The sequence below is a fragment of the Paramisgurnus dabryanus genome, chromosome 1 (genome assembly GCF_030506205.2).
Source record: "Paramisgurnus dabryanus chromosome 1, PD_genome_1.1, whole genome shotgun sequence".
Classification (NCBI taxonomy): Eukaryota; Metazoa; Chordata; class Actinopteri; order Cypriniformes; family Cobitidae; genus Paramisgurnus; species Paramisgurnus dabryanus.
In genome coordinates, this window is record NC_133337.1 from 58,939,900 (window position 1) to 58,958,194 (window position 18,295).

General features: G+C 35.5%; 1 protein-coding gene across 1 annotated transcript in view; it reads right to left on the reverse strand.

The window, feature by feature from the left end:
- htra1b (HtrA serine peptidase 1b) overlaps nucleotides 1-18,295 on the reverse strand; it is a 38,773-nt gene that overhangs the window by 5,868 nt on the left and 14,610 nt on the right. The window contains exons 4-6 of the mRNA XM_065242643.1: nucleotides 1,204-1,398; nucleotides 625-657; nucleotides 161-275 (exon numbers count right to left, since the gene is read on the reverse strand). Of these exons, the coding sequence (XP_065098715.1) occupies nucleotides 161-275; nucleotides 625-657; nucleotides 1,204-1,398 (343 nt within the window). The remainder of the gene's footprint in view (nucleotides 1-160; nucleotides 276-624; nucleotides 658-1,203; nucleotides 1,399-18,295) is intronic.

Consider the following 18,295-nt stretch of genomic DNA (forward strand, 5'->3'; position numbering starts at 1 on the left):
TAGCGGGGCTGCGTCAGACAAAGTTACAGCACGCACGGAGATGAGAAAGGTATTTATGGACTTATCTAACTCTGGGGGATACGGTGAATAAGCTAAATTCCCAAAATCTGGGCGTGTTCCTTTAATAGTTTTTGAAATTTGCATATTACTTGTTCCTTACCTTTAGCTTGTCTGTCATGAGACTCAGCCAGGAATTGTCGGATCTTGTCAGAAGGAATGGCAAAAGAAATTCCCGCTGTCACCTTTAGCGTGTTGATTCCAATCACTTCGCCATCCTGCAGCGACAATGCAAATGTAAATGTGAACCCACAAACACCCTGCACATCTGGAGTACACAGATGTCTTCCTGTCACGATTTGACAGTGATCGCAATAAATGCATGTGTTCACAGTCACGGCTGATTCAACACTGACTGCTTTTGCCAACACATGTTTCGATGCTCATGGTTAATAAAAACATTGTGCCATAATCATTACTGATTGTGCTCCAGGTCTGCATTCAATGAAGCACATAAAAAGACTAAGCGCATGACCACCATCTGATATTATGCAAGAAACTAAATTTTTATTGATAGCATATGAGTAGGCTACGACTTAATACAAATAAGACAAATTAGAAACTTACCAAGTTCACCAGAGGTCCTCCCGAATTACCGTACTGAAATACAAAAAGAGTTTTAGTTATAAGAAATCAAATGTGTTTGACTCACAGTAAAAGTTAATGAATTACTTTTTTCACTGTTTTTATATTTATAGGCCGATAGCAAATGAAGATATCTGAGATTATTCCAGTTTTTATTAAATAATAGTAAAAGATTATGCCAAACTATGTGAAAATATTTGGTTATCACATGTGGTGCAACATGTAAAACACAGCTAAAGTAATTTTTGGAGATTCACTATTTTCTACATAAAATCATCCTACATAATGGAAATAACATTCTGTGAAAATATAACCTTGATATCTTTAATATTGACACTAAGGTCATGTCAAAGATTTAAATTTGTTAAAAAAGATGTTGAATTTTCCTATTTTTAATTGATTAAAAATTTGTATTTATTGCATTTTTTAATAAAATGTGGAAAGAGGAAGACAAAAAGTACAAAAATAATTGTCCCATCACTGACTTTTTTCACACTTGTATTACCTAACAAACAGAGTTTTAATGTTTGTGATTATAAAATATATATAAAGCGTGCTCACATTGATAATAGCATCCGTTTGAATGTAGTCCATGTCCGAATTACGCAGACCCAGTTCTTTACCGCCCCTCTGAGTTGTGCTGACGATGCCTGTGGTCACTGTGTTCTGAAGAGAGAACGGACTGCCGATAGCGACCACAAACTCGCCTGGTCTCAGATCAGCTGATCTGCCCAACAGCAGCACTGGAAGTTTTGTCTGCAAAATAAATAGAAAAAATTGTAAAGCCACACTTTGTAAATCTGTCTTCATATGCAGCATCTATTGGGTTGCTTTTTATAAAACCCTGTTTAAATCTCTAACCCTGCTTTTTCTAACTAAACTAGATATGTTGAAAAGCAAGAGCACATAACATCAACATGTTTAGTACAGTAATAAAAATTATAAAATTATCTTAATATACCAGCTCTCCTTTGTAATGCAATTGGGTGAACTCAACATTTTTTTTAAACTACAAAAAACAATAAACCTCCATCATAAAAGTAATCCATGCGACAAAAATAAAAACTCAAAATGGTGAGTAAATGATGACATAATTTTTATTTTTTGTGAAGTGTTATTAAATCAAGAGACACCTTTAAGATTACTGGGGTCTCATTCTGAGGAGACACATCAGAGAGGCATGCCTATTTAATGTATCATCCACTTTCAAAGCTCCCTTATAATTATATTTATAAACATAACCATTAATGTCTTACCATAAACTTACTCTTTCGAGCATTTGCCTGTGTGCTTTGGCTTACTGGTTTGTTTCACGATCCTCTTTTGGTTTAGATCATGTTTTAATGAATAGTTTCATTAAGCTGAACTGCTCTCTAAGATTGCAAGCTGGCTTAAACCAAAAATCAGAAGAAACAGCCCATAATGCTTTCATCACCATGAATTACAGCTGTTATGAGGTTTTTTGGGTCAGGAGTTGGTTTGCATCAGAAGCCTGGCATGATGGTTTAACATCACTACCCGGCTATGTGCTGAAGTCAGCATGATGAGGTGATTTGCCTTGTGCAGTGCTTTAAAAAGTTCTCAGTTCTTAGATGATGTCAAATTTGTACGTCTGTAATGCTGACAATACGTAAATAATTAATGTATTAGTCCTGTCAAAACGTCAATAATATACATTCCAGTGTGTACTAAAACGTAAGTAAATGTATAAAAATACACACGTATTCTCACAAGATCACGTTGCCAACCCATACAACTGTTTTGGTCATTGTCCGTTACCCCAAATATGACGGCAGGTGAAACTTGATATACTTTAGCATTGGCTCTCATGTGTGTATATTTAAAACCAAAAATGTTTATGAAACAATTTGTACTTGTACAAATGCAGAAAAACTAAATGAGTCTAATCTGATGCATAAGGCAACCTTGAAACGCAACCGCAGGTTGTGATTGCTGCTGGTCGCTAGATGGCGCTTATCCCTGAAACGTAACTGTACGTCACAATAAGCTGCTTTCACAAACAAACTATGGGGTCTTATTTTTGGAGTCTTCAATAACCGCCACAGCCAAACAGCAGCCTGATGAGACTTTACATTATCATTCTCTTTCACTCTGGAGGATGTAAAACGTTTCTCCTTTTGGCATCATCAGGATGGTCATATGGTACTTGAAAGAAATAACAAAATGATTGTATTTCAAAGTAAATACTATATGCAAATCAGTATGAGCTCATATGTGGGGTTGAAGTACAGTCTATCATGATAGAGGTTTGTGTGGGTGCTTATGTGTGCTGGTATGTACAGCTGTCAGCTTGTGGCCTAAGGATATTTCAAGATGGAAAAAATGATGGTATTCCTATTAATCAGAGACGAGAGAACTTCAAATGGATTTTTTTTAACAAATCTAAAGGATAGTACGGTTTGTGGCACTACACTATCATTGACAAATTGACAGTCTTTTTTTTGCAGTTACTGATTTATTAAGTGTGCTCTTTTTGTGTAGGCTGCATTTTTAAGTTTAATCCTTCAACACAATTTTTTTTCCATTTGAAGATACTGTATGTAGATTACAAAGGAAATACTTTTTACATGTATTATCCTTGTGTCACTTTGCAATATATAAACGTATATTCATTCGTTTTGTATTACCCAATGAATAAGTAATTCAATTACACATTGATCTATTATTAAAACTGCAGTCCTAGAAATGTGAAACCGTAGGAGGTCAGAGAAGGACAAGCTGATATTTTTCGAAGTTATTTATTTACTTTGCATTCCAGGCAATTTGGTTTGCAGATGCACAATCAATGTTTGGCTAAAGATAACAAACGCCTTTAATACGCCTACACTCGTTCCCACCATCCCTGAATACACACGTGACAACCTACAATCACATTTCTAAAGCCAGTGGACCACGGCCTGGTCTGAATCCAGCTTTTCTAAATTTAGTCTCCAAATTATATGTATTTCTCTATGTAAGACAATATGCACACAGACCATAATTTAGTTGTTACAGTATAACACTGCACCTGCTTTGGATAGGAAACTGGAGCTTTGATGCTTTAATCTTAAGCCATTTTCAAACAGATATTGCGGAAAATACATGGAAAATGCATCCGGGATTGTTTGATTTTTGGAAAATTCACACTGCCAATGATTTTCTAGAACCTGTGTGTGCGTTCATACAGATAGCGTAAATATCCTGTAAAGACACGTGACATGTTTAAATTCAAGCTGCAGCTTCTGAAGTTTGCTTATTATCCATTATTTCTCTTTCCAGAAACCATTTGCGCACTTTTTTATGGTAAGATTATAAAGGAGCATGTGATGTGCCGTTCTAGTATGCTGGTGAATGATCTCAGCTTCAGATTGGATATCTGACAAGCTCCCGAGCTTTGCTTTATTTCAGTTTGCGGATATTTCTCATTGTGAATGTTAATCTGCATGTAAATCCATCTATTTAAAGAGCTGAACCATAACTTCATTGTTGCAATGAAACGTGCATCCTCACTACGGCATGCCCCTTACGGCATTGTTTCTGAGTCTTGTTCACACAGAGGGCTTTCAGGGAATGTTACGGGAATATTACTAGGTCCTCTTTCCAAGAGCGATACCAGAACATCTATGGGACGGGTTTGCATTCACACAGAAGTCTGTCGGCTAATTTTACAGGTATTTTCTGGGACCAAAGTGCTGTTTGAATGAGGTTTTTTGTTTGTTAGCTTTTAACCTACATGTCAGTGTATAAATGTTTAGTCCATCTGCATTTACAAAGTCCTAGATTTAAAAACCTAGATAAACATGAACAATTTCACAAGCAGTTGTAACTTTAAAAAGCATAGATTTTCAGCTTTATAATGGCATTGGATAGTGCCCCTTTTTAAAGCTTGCAAAAGCGCATCCATTCTGAGGAGAAGCAATAGGTTTTTGTAAAGAAACAAACTATTCATGAGCTTGTTGAAGTCAGGTGGAAGGCTGACCTATGACCCAACGTTACAAAAAACATCCATTTACCTCATAAGACATTTATTAACTGTATGGATTATTTGTTGATGGATCAATTAACTTTATGGAGCTTTAAAAATGGGGCACTATCAAGTGTCATTATAAATCTGAAAAGGATATTATTTCATTTAAAGCAACACTAAAGAGGTTAAAAACGTAATTGTTCATTAGCACTGTCGTAAATACTGCAGCATAGCTGGCTCTGATTGGATTGTAGGTCTGCCGTAAAGCAAGTTTTTGTAGTTTTCACTCGAACTACAGGACCACTACCCGACGGTTGGAAACTTCTTTAGTGCGGTTTTGGGCGATAGAGGGCTGCAAAGCAAATGTGAAAGTGCAATTCACCCTGTTTTGAGTGGATGAACCACTGAAACTTTTTTGGAAACGTTATTTTAAGGTAAAAAAAAACTCTTTGGTGTTGCTTTAACTCTGAATGTGTTTAGCTGAAAGAAGAAAGTCATTCATACCTTGGATGAGTTAAGTAAAATATGGGCTAATTTTAGGGTGAACTGTTCCTTTAATAAGTCAGATTTAACTGAGGTGTTTTCTTGAATTATTAAATGCATCTGTAATCGAATATTTTACTTTTGCTGAGTTAAACTCTTTGCATGTCCTCAGAAGCTTCAGGACAGAAACATTTAGTGCCGAAGAAGATAACTGGTGAAAGATGATCAGAATGTCAAGAACTGTCATGAAATATTATCAATAGTCATGTCCCAAAGCAAAACTCAGAAAACACTCCCTCCTTCACAATACAAAGAATGATAGTCAACTATGAAGCAGTACTGGGAAAAACTGATAGAAAATGAGTGAGATTTGGACACTGATGAAAATATTTGACTGAAGAGAGAGACTCGAAGCTTGGCCACAACTTTACATCTTTTTGTAAATCAATGCAGCACCAGCAAATATTGAAGTTCCCTGTAAAATATTGCACCATACAGGGAGTCAAATTATTAAAGCATTTCAGATTTTGGACAGCACTACAAATCTCTCACATATCTTATGCACTGCATACTGTAGAGAATAGAAAACTATTACAGCCATGTGTGATGACGACAAAGTTGATTACCAAGACACCTGCTGACACGTTCACTGAGAAGTTATTGTATCTTGGCATGACAACAGATCACTTTGTCTGTCTTATTATAGATCACAAAAACACAATGCTGGTATATAAAATCAAGGCATTTGAGTTGGTTGGCAAGGCATGGCATACACGTATGTACAACTTCTGTTTACTGTTGTCTCAAAATAACGTCTTTAAATAAAAGATCATCTGCAAGACGATTTAATCGGCTTGTGTAGTCTGTTAGAGTAGAGAAGAGGATTTGCAGACAAGTCCCTTCAATCTCTTTACAAGTGGATCACTGATGTGAATATAGAAGCTAATTGAGAAAAGAAAGTACCTTTGCCAGACCAACTCAATGTGATTTCAATCTGATCCACTGATGTTTTGACTCTGCTGATTTCACTACAGGCTGTGACTCAACTGCCTCAAGCTGTTATGTTCATCAAACCGGGAATTGATGTCTATATAAATCTAAACCTGCTATCTTTAAATCCACTGGGAAATGGCAAGTTGTTGAGTCATGCACCCTAACCATAGATTAACCCTAACCTGACATATTGGTGTCTGAATAACACATCTAGCCATTGCTGTAAAAACCATGAGTGTCTTTACATGCACAGAATAAGCGGATAACTAACAAAAATCTGATTATTATAGAAAATAATGCATTTACATGCAAATAAATAAACCGGCTAATGCAGAAAACTGCATTTACATGGGATTTGGACATTTGTCCGGTGTCTCAGGTAGAGGTAGTTACATCATAGTACAATAGTTGTTCAAAAAAGCAGACGTAATATCTGTATTAATCTGTCTTAAGCTTTGTTGTATCTCTTCTCATATCTGCAGAACCTGTAAATGTAAAATGAGCTTTCATTTTCGCAGTTTCTCTGCCAATGCTTTAGTCGAGTGGAGACTTTTATGCGTTACTTTGCGCTTAATGGAGACTTTTGCACTTACTTTGCACTTAATAGACATGCACACATGAACAAAACTGCGAGAAAGCCGGTTAAGGTGTTTACATGCCACACGAAATCAGGGCACCTGACCTGTGCCGATCATTTTTTGCTTACACCGTTTATGAGCTTTCCCCGATAAAAGAAAACCATTTTATGTGTTTACATGACCCACATGTTATCAGTTTATTAAGCATAAACGGTGTAAGACTGTGCAAGTCCATGATTTGTTTCTTGCTAGTTGAAAACTGATGGTATTTTGGGGGTTCCACTTTATATTAAGTGGCCCTTATACCTGTAAACTTACATGTAAAAAAATCCCACTTTATTTGCGGGGCAGGTTGGGGCATGTCATTAAAATACAAAAAACTTCTACGTTGTGTGGAATTCTCCATAGCTTACATATATTTGTGAATATATGAAGAGTTTCGTTGCAAAACGAGATAACCACTGTTTTTTTAATTGTGCAGAAATCTCGTTTTTTGGTTGTGCATTCCAATTAATTTCAACCGCGATCTGACGGTTGGAAACTTCTTTAGTACGGTTTTGGCCGATAGAGGGCTGGAAAGCGAATGTGAAAGTGGCGTTCACCCTGTTTCTAGTGGATGAATGACTGAAACTTTTTTGGAAACGTTATTTTAAGGTATTTTTGGTGTTGCTTTAACCAAGCTTTGACTGACTTTGACTTAGACTTTAAAGACTTGACTGGAATTCAACCTCTAGCTAATTTAAAATCATGTAAATAGCAGGACTCCCACATAGCATTCTGCATTTTGTCCTACATACAAAATCTGTCATTCTCTTACAAACAGAATGATACACAACAGAAACATGCACCTTCTTCCAGGACTCATCCATAAACACACTGGATGAGAAGACTTACAGTAAATAATTGAAAACTGTTTTAAAAAGTCTGATGAGTCAGGATGATTTGGACATGAACAGTGTATATAAAAACCCCTTCTAGAGTAAATCAATCTCAGCCCAGCTCTCCACATCCTCTCTAAACCCAAAATCTACCAGAAACACTATGACTGTGACTACCCATTTCTCAGCAAAAGTAAATGAGATATATGGTATCATGTCCAAAATCAATCTGACTGGTTAAAATTTTTTGACTTTGGCTCCATTTAATGGACTGACAGGGTCTGTTTTTGTCATTTTACTACTATCATAAAATGCAAGAGTGACATGATCATTTTAAATTCCAAAAAACAACAACATTTCATTGAAAACTAGAGAATGAATACATTTAAATGTAATTCAAACTCAAACTCAATGCAGAAAACAATACTGGAATTGAACTTTTAACTGTATACTTTTGATCTGAACCAACACGTGCAAGGTCCTACAGACAGTCAGGGACACACTCTCGATCTGCTCATTAGTAAGGGTCTAAACATTTCATCCACTGTTATCTGACCATTCCTGTGTTACTTTGATTTATTGATCTGTCCTGCCACTGATGCTAAGTCTGTCTATGTCAAAAACAGGTTCATGAATGAGAACGGCAGTGAGGTATTTATGAATGCTATATCAATGTTGCCAAGCATATCACCAGACTCTGTTGATGTTCTCCTTGAATATGTTAACTTAAAAGTTAAAGATGCTATTGATGGTATAGCTCCAGTAAAGGTCAGGATGATCACTGGCCGACGTAAAGCACCTTGGAGAAACACAACAACAGTACAGAGCATGAAAACAACATGCACAAAAGGCTGAACTTATGTGGCAGAAATAGTACATGACTTGAAGTAAATTATAGCACAGCTAGACAGACCTTCTTCTCAAACATTATAAACAACAATATAAACAACACTCTTGCACTCTTTTTGCTACTGTAGAAAGACTAACAAACCCCCAAATCTTCAAATTCCTCATGAAATGATCTCTGACAACAAATGCAATGAGTTTGCAATCTTTTTCTCTGAGAAGATCAGTAATATCAGAATGGCGATCAATACAGCCCTATTATTGTACTGTTGTCAGTCAGATCTCATTTCAACAACCTCAAAAATTAGTACTTTTCTCAGAATTTGACATAATTGATTTAAAAACTAGTTGGATGTAAACTAGTATTTCTGTATTGTATTTGTGTACACTCCATCAGTGTTTGTATACGTTTTTTCCCCCGAATATGGTCCTGTATGACATCATGAAGGAGAGAATTCCTTGCAACAAGAACTTTCTAGTGAAAGATTTGTCATTTAGTTTATAAATCAGGAAATCAAGGGTGTCACCAAAAAGTGTGTTTTTGTTTGTGAGGGAAATTTAACCTTGCTCAGCATCCCAAAGAACCCAACGTTAAGAGAACAGAGGATGCAGTGTGTTACAAATAACGTAAGCTGACTTGATACCTTATTGCTGACTGTGCAAAATTTCAAGCTTAATTTAACAACACTTTGCAAAGACGGAGCTGCTGTTTGCTGTTAAACAGCCATCTGCAGTCAACCGGTTCATTTTCCACAGAGCACTGCAATAAATGTTCTCAGTTTCGTTTTGTTCTATGTGTCTGCCTTGTTTAGCTTTGTATTAACAAAATAAAGTCAGCTATATAACAGAAACCTAACAAATCTCATGATGCGCTTATGCGGCATAGAAGCACATCTAAATAACACGTAAGCAGGTGGACAAAAAGAGACATCCTGGTGTAAAAAAACTTTAAATACTTAAATAAGTCTGCAATCTGAATTGCCAAAACAATCAGAAATACATACAAATTAATTTTCATGTATATTGTTAGTATACAGTTGAAGTGAAAAAGCATTAAATTAGCAGTAGGCTTAATTGGTCATATTATGAGATTTTTTAAGATGTAAAATAACTATTTTGTGTCCCCAGAGTGCATATGTGAAGTTTTAGCTCAATTATTTTTTTTAGCTAAAAAAGTCTGCCGTTTTGGGGTGTGTGGTTTAAAATGCAAATAAGCTGATGAAATGCAAACACTGATCACAATGATGGTGGTTTGTTGTAATTGAAACTCAATTGTGCTGTCAAGTACTTTTTTCTCTCTCTCTTTCTCTCTGCACTATGGCAGTGCTGTGGTTGGATATTGCAGATAAAGGGGGCGGTATTATTTTAATTCGCCTTGCTACCTACCTCACAAAACAAGAGAAATCTGAACAACCTAATTTTTCACACGCTTGCAGAAAATGGCTTACCCGAACAAAGTTACTGGGTTGATCTTTATTACATTTTCTAGGTTGATAGAAGCACTGGGGACCTAGTTATAGCGCTTAAAATTTGAAAAAGTCAGATGACCCCTTTAACCCTGCGGTGGCGCATTAAAAACAAACAAACATTCGAATAGCATTTTGTCTATTGCAGATCAAATATTTGACCATTCGTGCACATCCCTAGTTCAGGAGTGCATATAATGTAAAAAACACAAACCTATAATGAATCAAAAGTTATCCAAGTCTTTGCAGTAAGGAGCTTGACCCAATTTTACTCTGTCTAACCCATAATGGAAGAATGAGGTAAGACCGCTGCCTTGGAAGACAAGACCAAACCTTCTCAAATATGTGCTGAAACAAGTGTGCGTGCCAGCCAAATCTCTTGTGCTAAACACACTGGAGTATGCTTAGACTCCTATGTCATTTAACTGGCATTGATAAGTCTTAAGTACAACACAGCTAACATGAATTCTTGTGAACTTGCTTTGTGGTATGTAAAGCAAAACTGGATCAAGACTCCAGCTGCTGTTTATCCAGAAAATATCTACAGTACTCATTTGTATAAGCGACAGCGAGATGTTGAAGAGCTCTCTTTATTTTAGCCAAAGAAGTGTCATAAAGAAATGTCCAGGCTCTGAGCGAGAACTGAACCAAGACTAACCTCAAAAGTTTGACCCAGATTTTAAAAGACATCTACTGTAAATCAATGTTCCCCATTTAGAGAAATATTTGGCGTATGAAGAACTTATGGTAAGTTGTGGCAGAATAACTGTTGGAATATTTTACCATTGCAGTTGAGCGAAAAATTTGATCCATTATCCATTTAAAGCAGTGAAGTGAAGGTTTATGAGACAGTAATGTTGCCAGAATGGCTTCCAAAATGACCTGAGAGGAAAATTCCAGACAGATACGTTGGTACATTTTTTTGGATCTAATTAAGGGAAAAACTACATAATTTGACCCACATCATTTTAACACTGTAAAGTATCGTGACCCCCAGGGTCGGCGCCAGAGAATACAGAATGAGGGGGCCTCCTGTTTCACTAGGGGGGCACCTCGTTCATCTTATTATTTTATTATTAGTAGTAGTATATTATTATTATTATTATTAATTACTACTACATGGCACTGTAAAATGCTTGGTACTGATTGGCCAGTCGCCACATTCAAAGGTATTTTATTCCTTGAACAACCGCCTGAAACACAGCCTCACACAGGTGCTGCGTGCGAGTCACGTAACAGGGAGTTTAACACCATCAAATTATACAGAATAAATATTCTTAATTAATAACGTATATAAGATTGTATTTACATTGATTAAACCGAATGTTCATCTTTTGACTTTTAACTTGTTTTAATGCGTCTGGCTTTCACCCATTATGAAACGTACATGTTCCCAGAAGGTTTGTATTTCTTAAAAATAAGCTAATAAAAGACATCAAATATAAATGTTATGTCTATATATTTACTCGTATAGCAACTAGCCATGAAATAAGCGGGATTATTACAGCCGGCCAATTTGTTGTCACAAATAAATCCCTCACTATAGTAAAACCATAACTTATCATGACGCTAAAGTGCAAGACTGAAAAACTCACGCAAATCATAAAGACCAGTACATAACCAAATAACAGCAAAAGAAAACAATGTCACTGAGATATCTAACACCAGAATGAACTATGCATTTTACCTTTAGAAGAGCTGCAGGCGACGAAAGGATTTTTAAAACTTTTTAAGAGGGTCCTTTTAAAATTTCTTCATCTTGCTCAAATGCCGAGACTTAGCCTACAAGTGTACATTATTTAGATAGAGAATGAGTTCTCACGCATGGCGATTGAGACCCCGAACGTGACATTAACTTTCAGTGCAGACAAAACACTGGGGATAGCTTTAAGAATTTGTGTTGTTCAAATGTAGTGGCTGCGTGTATGAAACTGGCTGACTATGTTAGCATTGCATTGTGGGTTAGTATTTTAATTATTATTTTTTTATTAATTATACTCCTAATTTTAATCAGTATCCATTGTATAACCAAATTTATTTGCAGCACATTTTTTTAATTATTAAGTTCATTATTATTTTGAGAAGTAAGGGGGCACAGTGACTCAAGTGGCCGGGCCATGCCCCCTAGGGCCCGCTCGTGGCGCCGACACTGGTGACCCCCCAAAAGTAATTTTATTAGCTTCTCCTGAAAGTTACACAGATGTCCCCCTACCACAGTAAATAAAGGGTATTAAACTTATTACATCAAATTAACTATGAAGATTAACTAATGTTTGACCACCACACTGTTAAAACTCCTTGTTGCACTTTGCCACCCTACTAGTGAGTTGCTATAAATTATAAAAATAGTGTCGTTTTCCCAGACAGAGATTAGTTTAGTTAAATTTGGATATTAAAGTCATTTTTAAAAGCATAATTTATAAATAAACACTACTGGTGTGCATCTTGAGACATAAAAAGTGATATGTTTTGAGATATGTCGGAGCAAGTTGTTTTCAATCGAGACAGCACCAACATTTAAGTTAGTCTGGGACTAGGCTTAAGTCCTGTCTGGGAAACGTCTCATGCAAGTTAATTCAGCTTTATTTTTATAATTTATAAATGCAGAATATATAATATTTACAGTGCAAAAAGTGTTGTATCTCATATATCAACTGACCATTTTAAACCTAACAAACTTCTCTTCGTAAAATGTTTTACTGAATATAGTTCTTGTACGTTTTTTCTTTTAAATACACAACACCTGATATGATATTTTGTTTTCAAATGCAATAACTTTGAAACATACAGTATATTTAAGTGTAAAAATACTTTTAGGAGCCACTGTATGTTAGTTACAGTAATTAAAGTCATTATGCACTTACATTTTTAGCAACCCTGACATACAGTACTATAGATTTAAATCCTTGTTAAGAGCCGTTTACACTATAAAAGATAATGATAACTATAAAAACTTTCACACCACAATTATAAAGATAAAGAAATGAAAAACAAGTTTGTAGGAATCAGTTTCAGCATTTTTTTCAGCTGATGACCAATAAAACATACTGCCAATTTTATAATCTCTGGTGTTCTCCTGAATGTTTTTTTTTTGTTTGTTTTTTTGCTTCTGTTGATTGCTGCGCAGGTGGGAAATAATTAGGGTTGCAAAAATCAGGGAATTTTCAAGTCTGGAAACTTTCCATGGAAATTAACAGGAATTTAATGGAAATGTATGGGGAAATAGTGGGAATTTGACAAAATTGCAAGGTTGCCTATAAAGAACTTAAATGTAGTTAAAAAAAAAATGTTTTTTTAAAACAACAAGATTTAATGCAGTTTCAGTTTTTACTTTATACCTTGCACATTCCTTAGTCACATGCACACAGCACACTGCTTATACTAGAATGACTTCTGAAGGATTTTTATCAAATAAATCCAGGTTTGATGAGTGCAAGTATCAGGATTCTTTGATGAATAAAAAGTTACAAAAGAACAGATTTATTCTAATCTTTTTAACAATAAACACTACCGTACAAAAGTTTTGAGGAAAAGATTTGTTTCCATTTTTAAAAAATTGTATGACCTTGCATGCATGTCTTCTTATGACCAAACAAAATGTTTACTTATGTTTGTATATGATATAGTATATTTAAATTTCCCTAAACGTCCAATGTTGAGTAGCGTGCATGCCAGCGACGAGCACACCTTCAGCCTTCAGAGAGGGCATTCGTTTTTGCACACAGACTTTGAAGGGAAGATTATTCAGCATTGATTTACATCAATTTTTGTGACTATAACACTGCAGCATGTATGTTTAGAATTAACATAACGTTCATTATTATATAACATTATAACGTTCATTCATGTTATTATTCATAACATGAGCATTTTTGTTCATTTAGTGTTGATGCTAATATAGTTATATTTGTCTCTTTAATTATCATCACTCTGAACGCCAAAGTAGATATCAAGCAACTCAACCTTACTGTAGGGCATTTCTCTGTTCTTTCTTATTTACATAAAAAATAAGAGAAAACATATAAATTCGGATTTAAGTTTTGTAAGGTACACTAAAAAAGTGACTCATTCAATTTTCTAATTTTTATTTAAGGTAAGTGGTTGCAATCAATTTATTTAAGCTACATTTAAAAAAGAAAATAAAAATAAAAAACTTTTGTTTAAATGTAGCTTAAAATTTGAGTAAATTGAATGAGTAATTTTTTCAGTGTATTAGCAGAAAATAAAGTGTGCATTGACAAAACACAGAAGAACTATTGCTTAAAACACTGGTTGGCATTTGAATACTTTTACTGCTGTTTCGAGACTGTATCCTAATTACAGGGGCTTTCCTGTTGCAGTAAATTATAAAGCACGCACAGCAAGGTCAGACCTTTTGTTTTAATAATATGAAGCTAGCTTACACGACCCACATCAATTTACATATACCACAAACTCAAGACAGAATAGGGCAAAGGGTTCAGATGAAAGAAATCTGATAAAACAGTTTCCTGTGGTCAACCAAACACAGTGAAAACAAGAAATAAGTGGAGTTCTGGAATAAAAAAGAATGGAAGTTTATAGAGTCAGCAGGGTTGCCAGCAAGCTAAAGGAAATTTTTATGTCATGCTAATGAATTAAAGTTTGCTACTGTTTGCTACATCTTACAGCTGTTGTTTTTTGTTTTGTAAAATACTAACAAAACGATTAAGGACTTAAAGGTGCTGTGTGTAGATTTAAGCAGCAATGAGATTGCAAATTGCAACCAACTTCTACAGCTCAGAAAGTTTCTGAACTACTCTTTTGAATTAATATCAGCTTGTAATGCTTGATCAGACTTAGCACATGGTTGCAACCTTGTGCATATACTGTACTATACACTATAAAACTGTGTAAGAACTGGAAAACACTGTCTGTAAACCAGCCCTTCCCAGATGTACACAATCTCACTAACATCCATCGGATCTGTGTATATCATCAACAACATGTTTGGGAGTCAAAAGAACATCTGTGAAATCTGTCGGGTCTGTTAACATACTCAGTCCTACAGCGGAAACACATGTCCGCACACACACACACACACACACACACACACACACACACACACACACACACACACACACACACACACACACACACACACACACATTTTGGTTTCCATGTTTTGTGGGGACATTCCATAGACGTAATGCATTTTATTCCCCTTACCTACCCCATTCCCTAACCCCAACCATTACAGAAACCCTTCTCCTACTTCACATTTTTAAGAAACATCATTTTATTTGATTTATAAGCTGTTTCTTAATGGGGACCTCAAAATGTCCCCACAAGGTCACAAAAATACTGGTATTCCTATCTAATTGGTCCCCACAACGTGATAATTACCAGGAATGCACAAAAACTCTCACACATACCACACCCTCATGGATCTAGATAAGAAACATCAGAAACATACTTTTAAATATTAACACAAATTATCAAAAAAATATCTTGACCCAGATCTGAATGTACAGTCAAAGAGCCGGTGTGTGTCATCCTGACCTGTTTATTATTTCTCTTTACCTGATGTGGCCTGTGGAAACCTGCCTAAAACATTCACTAGATACTAACTGGAAATAAAAACAGCAACATGCTTTAACATGCTACACTGGCATCCGTTTTTCATCTCCACAGGGTAGATTTATCTCATCCAGAATGCAGGGTTAGGCCAGTTTCAAACATCTGCACAGTTTCAGTAAAATACCATACAGTATAAATTGAAAAAAAAAATTTATTTCAGGTTTCATATAATACATTTTATAATGAATTTATTAAAATATAATATTATACAGTACTGTGTAAAAACCTTAGGCCACCATGCCAGAATATTATTTTTATTTTTGCAATGTTATAGTGATCATATATAATTGTTTCTCACAGTCTCTTTAAGAGAATACATCCAGAAAAAAACAGGAAATGTGTATATAGTATTAAAAAACTGTTTAAAAATGTAAACTGATGTGTCACGTTTTTAGGGAAAACTCCCCTTCCACTTAAGCAATAGCAGGAAACTGCAGGATCTCTTAAACCTAAATGAAATTTAATCATAATTTTAAAGAAATTAGTGTTTTTACTTCATTCTGCTCAAAATGCTCAAGATGTGTTTTGTGCCAAGAGAGGCCACACTAAACACAGACAAGGCCTAAAAAAGACATTTAGTCCTGAAATTTTTATTTTTTATTTTTTGTCCACATTTTATATATTTTCTCTTTGTATCTTAATAAAATAGATTGAAAAATAAATATGGATGGACATTAAAACTTCTAAAAAAACAAGTCTAGTGGTGGTGGCCTGAGACTTTTGCACAGTACTGTATATTTTTCTTTTTTCCTATATTGAATTAAATTCTTATTAAATCACGTCACAAACTAAATGATTTATTCAATATTTAAATACAAGATTAAACCACTTTATTTCGAACAAAACATGAAACTTCATTACTCTGACTGCCAGCACAATATACCATCACCAAACATGAACACCATGCGTATTGTTAAATCTGCGTGTTGGTGCATATCTTTTCACTAAGCAAAGCCGTTGTCCTCCATTGCACTGCCAAGAAGAGTCACTTACAAATTTCCAGATCTAAAAATATAAAAATGAGTTTTTCCTTTACAAAAACCCGGAATTGAGTCACTTGCAATGTAAATGCGACCTGAAGGTAAGTTTACTCAACAACGATGTACTAAAAACCTACAAGTTTTTTTTTTGCGCTGATTGCGTGTAAACGTCAACGTTGTTAAAAGATCCCCATTTACACGGATCGCGAACATGTCTAAAAACTATGTATTATGTGTGCCAGGCCAGTAGTTGCCAATGTCATACAATGTCTGAACATGTATTGCACATACATGACTTCACCATTTTCACAAATTCACATTTTTTTTGTTTACACTGAGATGATGTGTAATTTTTAAATACTTGCACTTTGAAACCCATTTTGCATTTTCTGACCCCCAGAACAGTGTTAACATGTTTATGGACAACCAAAACATTTTCTGCTTTTAGTTGTGTTGTGCAAATGGCCAGGGGCGTCATGCACCAATTTTTTTTAAGGGGGCACAGTGTCAACAGCTCACAGAAATTTGTGCATACACAGACATCAAACGAAATATTATAGAGCTTTCAGTCTTTTCCATGGCACTTACATTTCTAACAATCTGAAAACCCCTGCTTTCATGCAAAAACCTCCAAAATAAAAGTGATGACTACTTTCATATCATATACTATTCAATCGGAATAATGACACATTTGCATCATATTCACATCTGAAACGGCATGTTTTATTTAAGTCTTAATGGCTTGTTTAATTGTGTCATTAATGCATTTTGCACAACAACTACATTATCATATAAAATTAATGTAATTTTAAATCCATAAAGTATATAAACAACGAAAATGACATAAGCTATAGCCACGTGATTGATTTTAATGTTCAATAATGATTTTAAAAAATATGTTTAGATAAAATTATTAGAGGAACGGATTTTTGCATTAAATTTTACCTCATGTGAGCATGTGAGATTCCGCGCCCGCGTGAACTTTGGCGAACTTTGGCGTTGTGCCAAGAAGATGAATCTCTGCTAATATAACGTTGAGACGGTCACATTTAAAACCATACATTTTCTACACAGAGAAGGTTAACTGCACATTACCGTACTGGGGTTTGGAAATGTTGTGAGCGTTTCTAACACGTTTTAATTCCTCAGATAGCCAAATGCAGCAGCAAGCCAGCAACTTCAGAGAGCTCGTGAGCGCGCCCAGACACTGATGACGTCTGCGACTGCGCTCTGACTGCAGCGCCAGCTGCCGCCAGAATAAAAGTAATGTAACATGATCAAAACACTATCAAAACGGCGAAAATCTCCGAAAAGTGACAAGGATGCAGCACAGAATGTATAATATTGTGCATATTAACAGATTAAAAGTCAAATAACAGATTAATGGACGCTTATTTGATTTTGAGGTTGGATGAAAATCCATTGGCTCAAAAAAACCAAGGGGGCAGGTGCCCCCTCAGTTTGAATGGGCATGACGCCTCTGCAAATGGCCCCTATTCATGCTGTTTTAGGGGTAGTTAAATAATGACAATTAACTGCAAGTCTTAGCACCGATTTGATTTTCCTAAAAGCCACTTGAGCTTAAAAATAATCTGCACTGGGTTTGGAAATGCTTACCACCCCAAAACAGCCAGACAAACAAAATGGGTGGTGAAACGACCCTCAGGCAAATTCTAAATCTGTTCATTTATAAAACAAGAAGGAATTTTCACCTATTTTTCTACCAATCAATCAAACTCTGTCAGGAAACGCAGTATGAGACAGTTACAATATAAATGATTCACAGTACCGCAGTGACTCAGCAGAACCTGAGCCAAAGGAAGGAAAAACTATGCATAAGAGTCTGGGCTGAATTACAGCAACG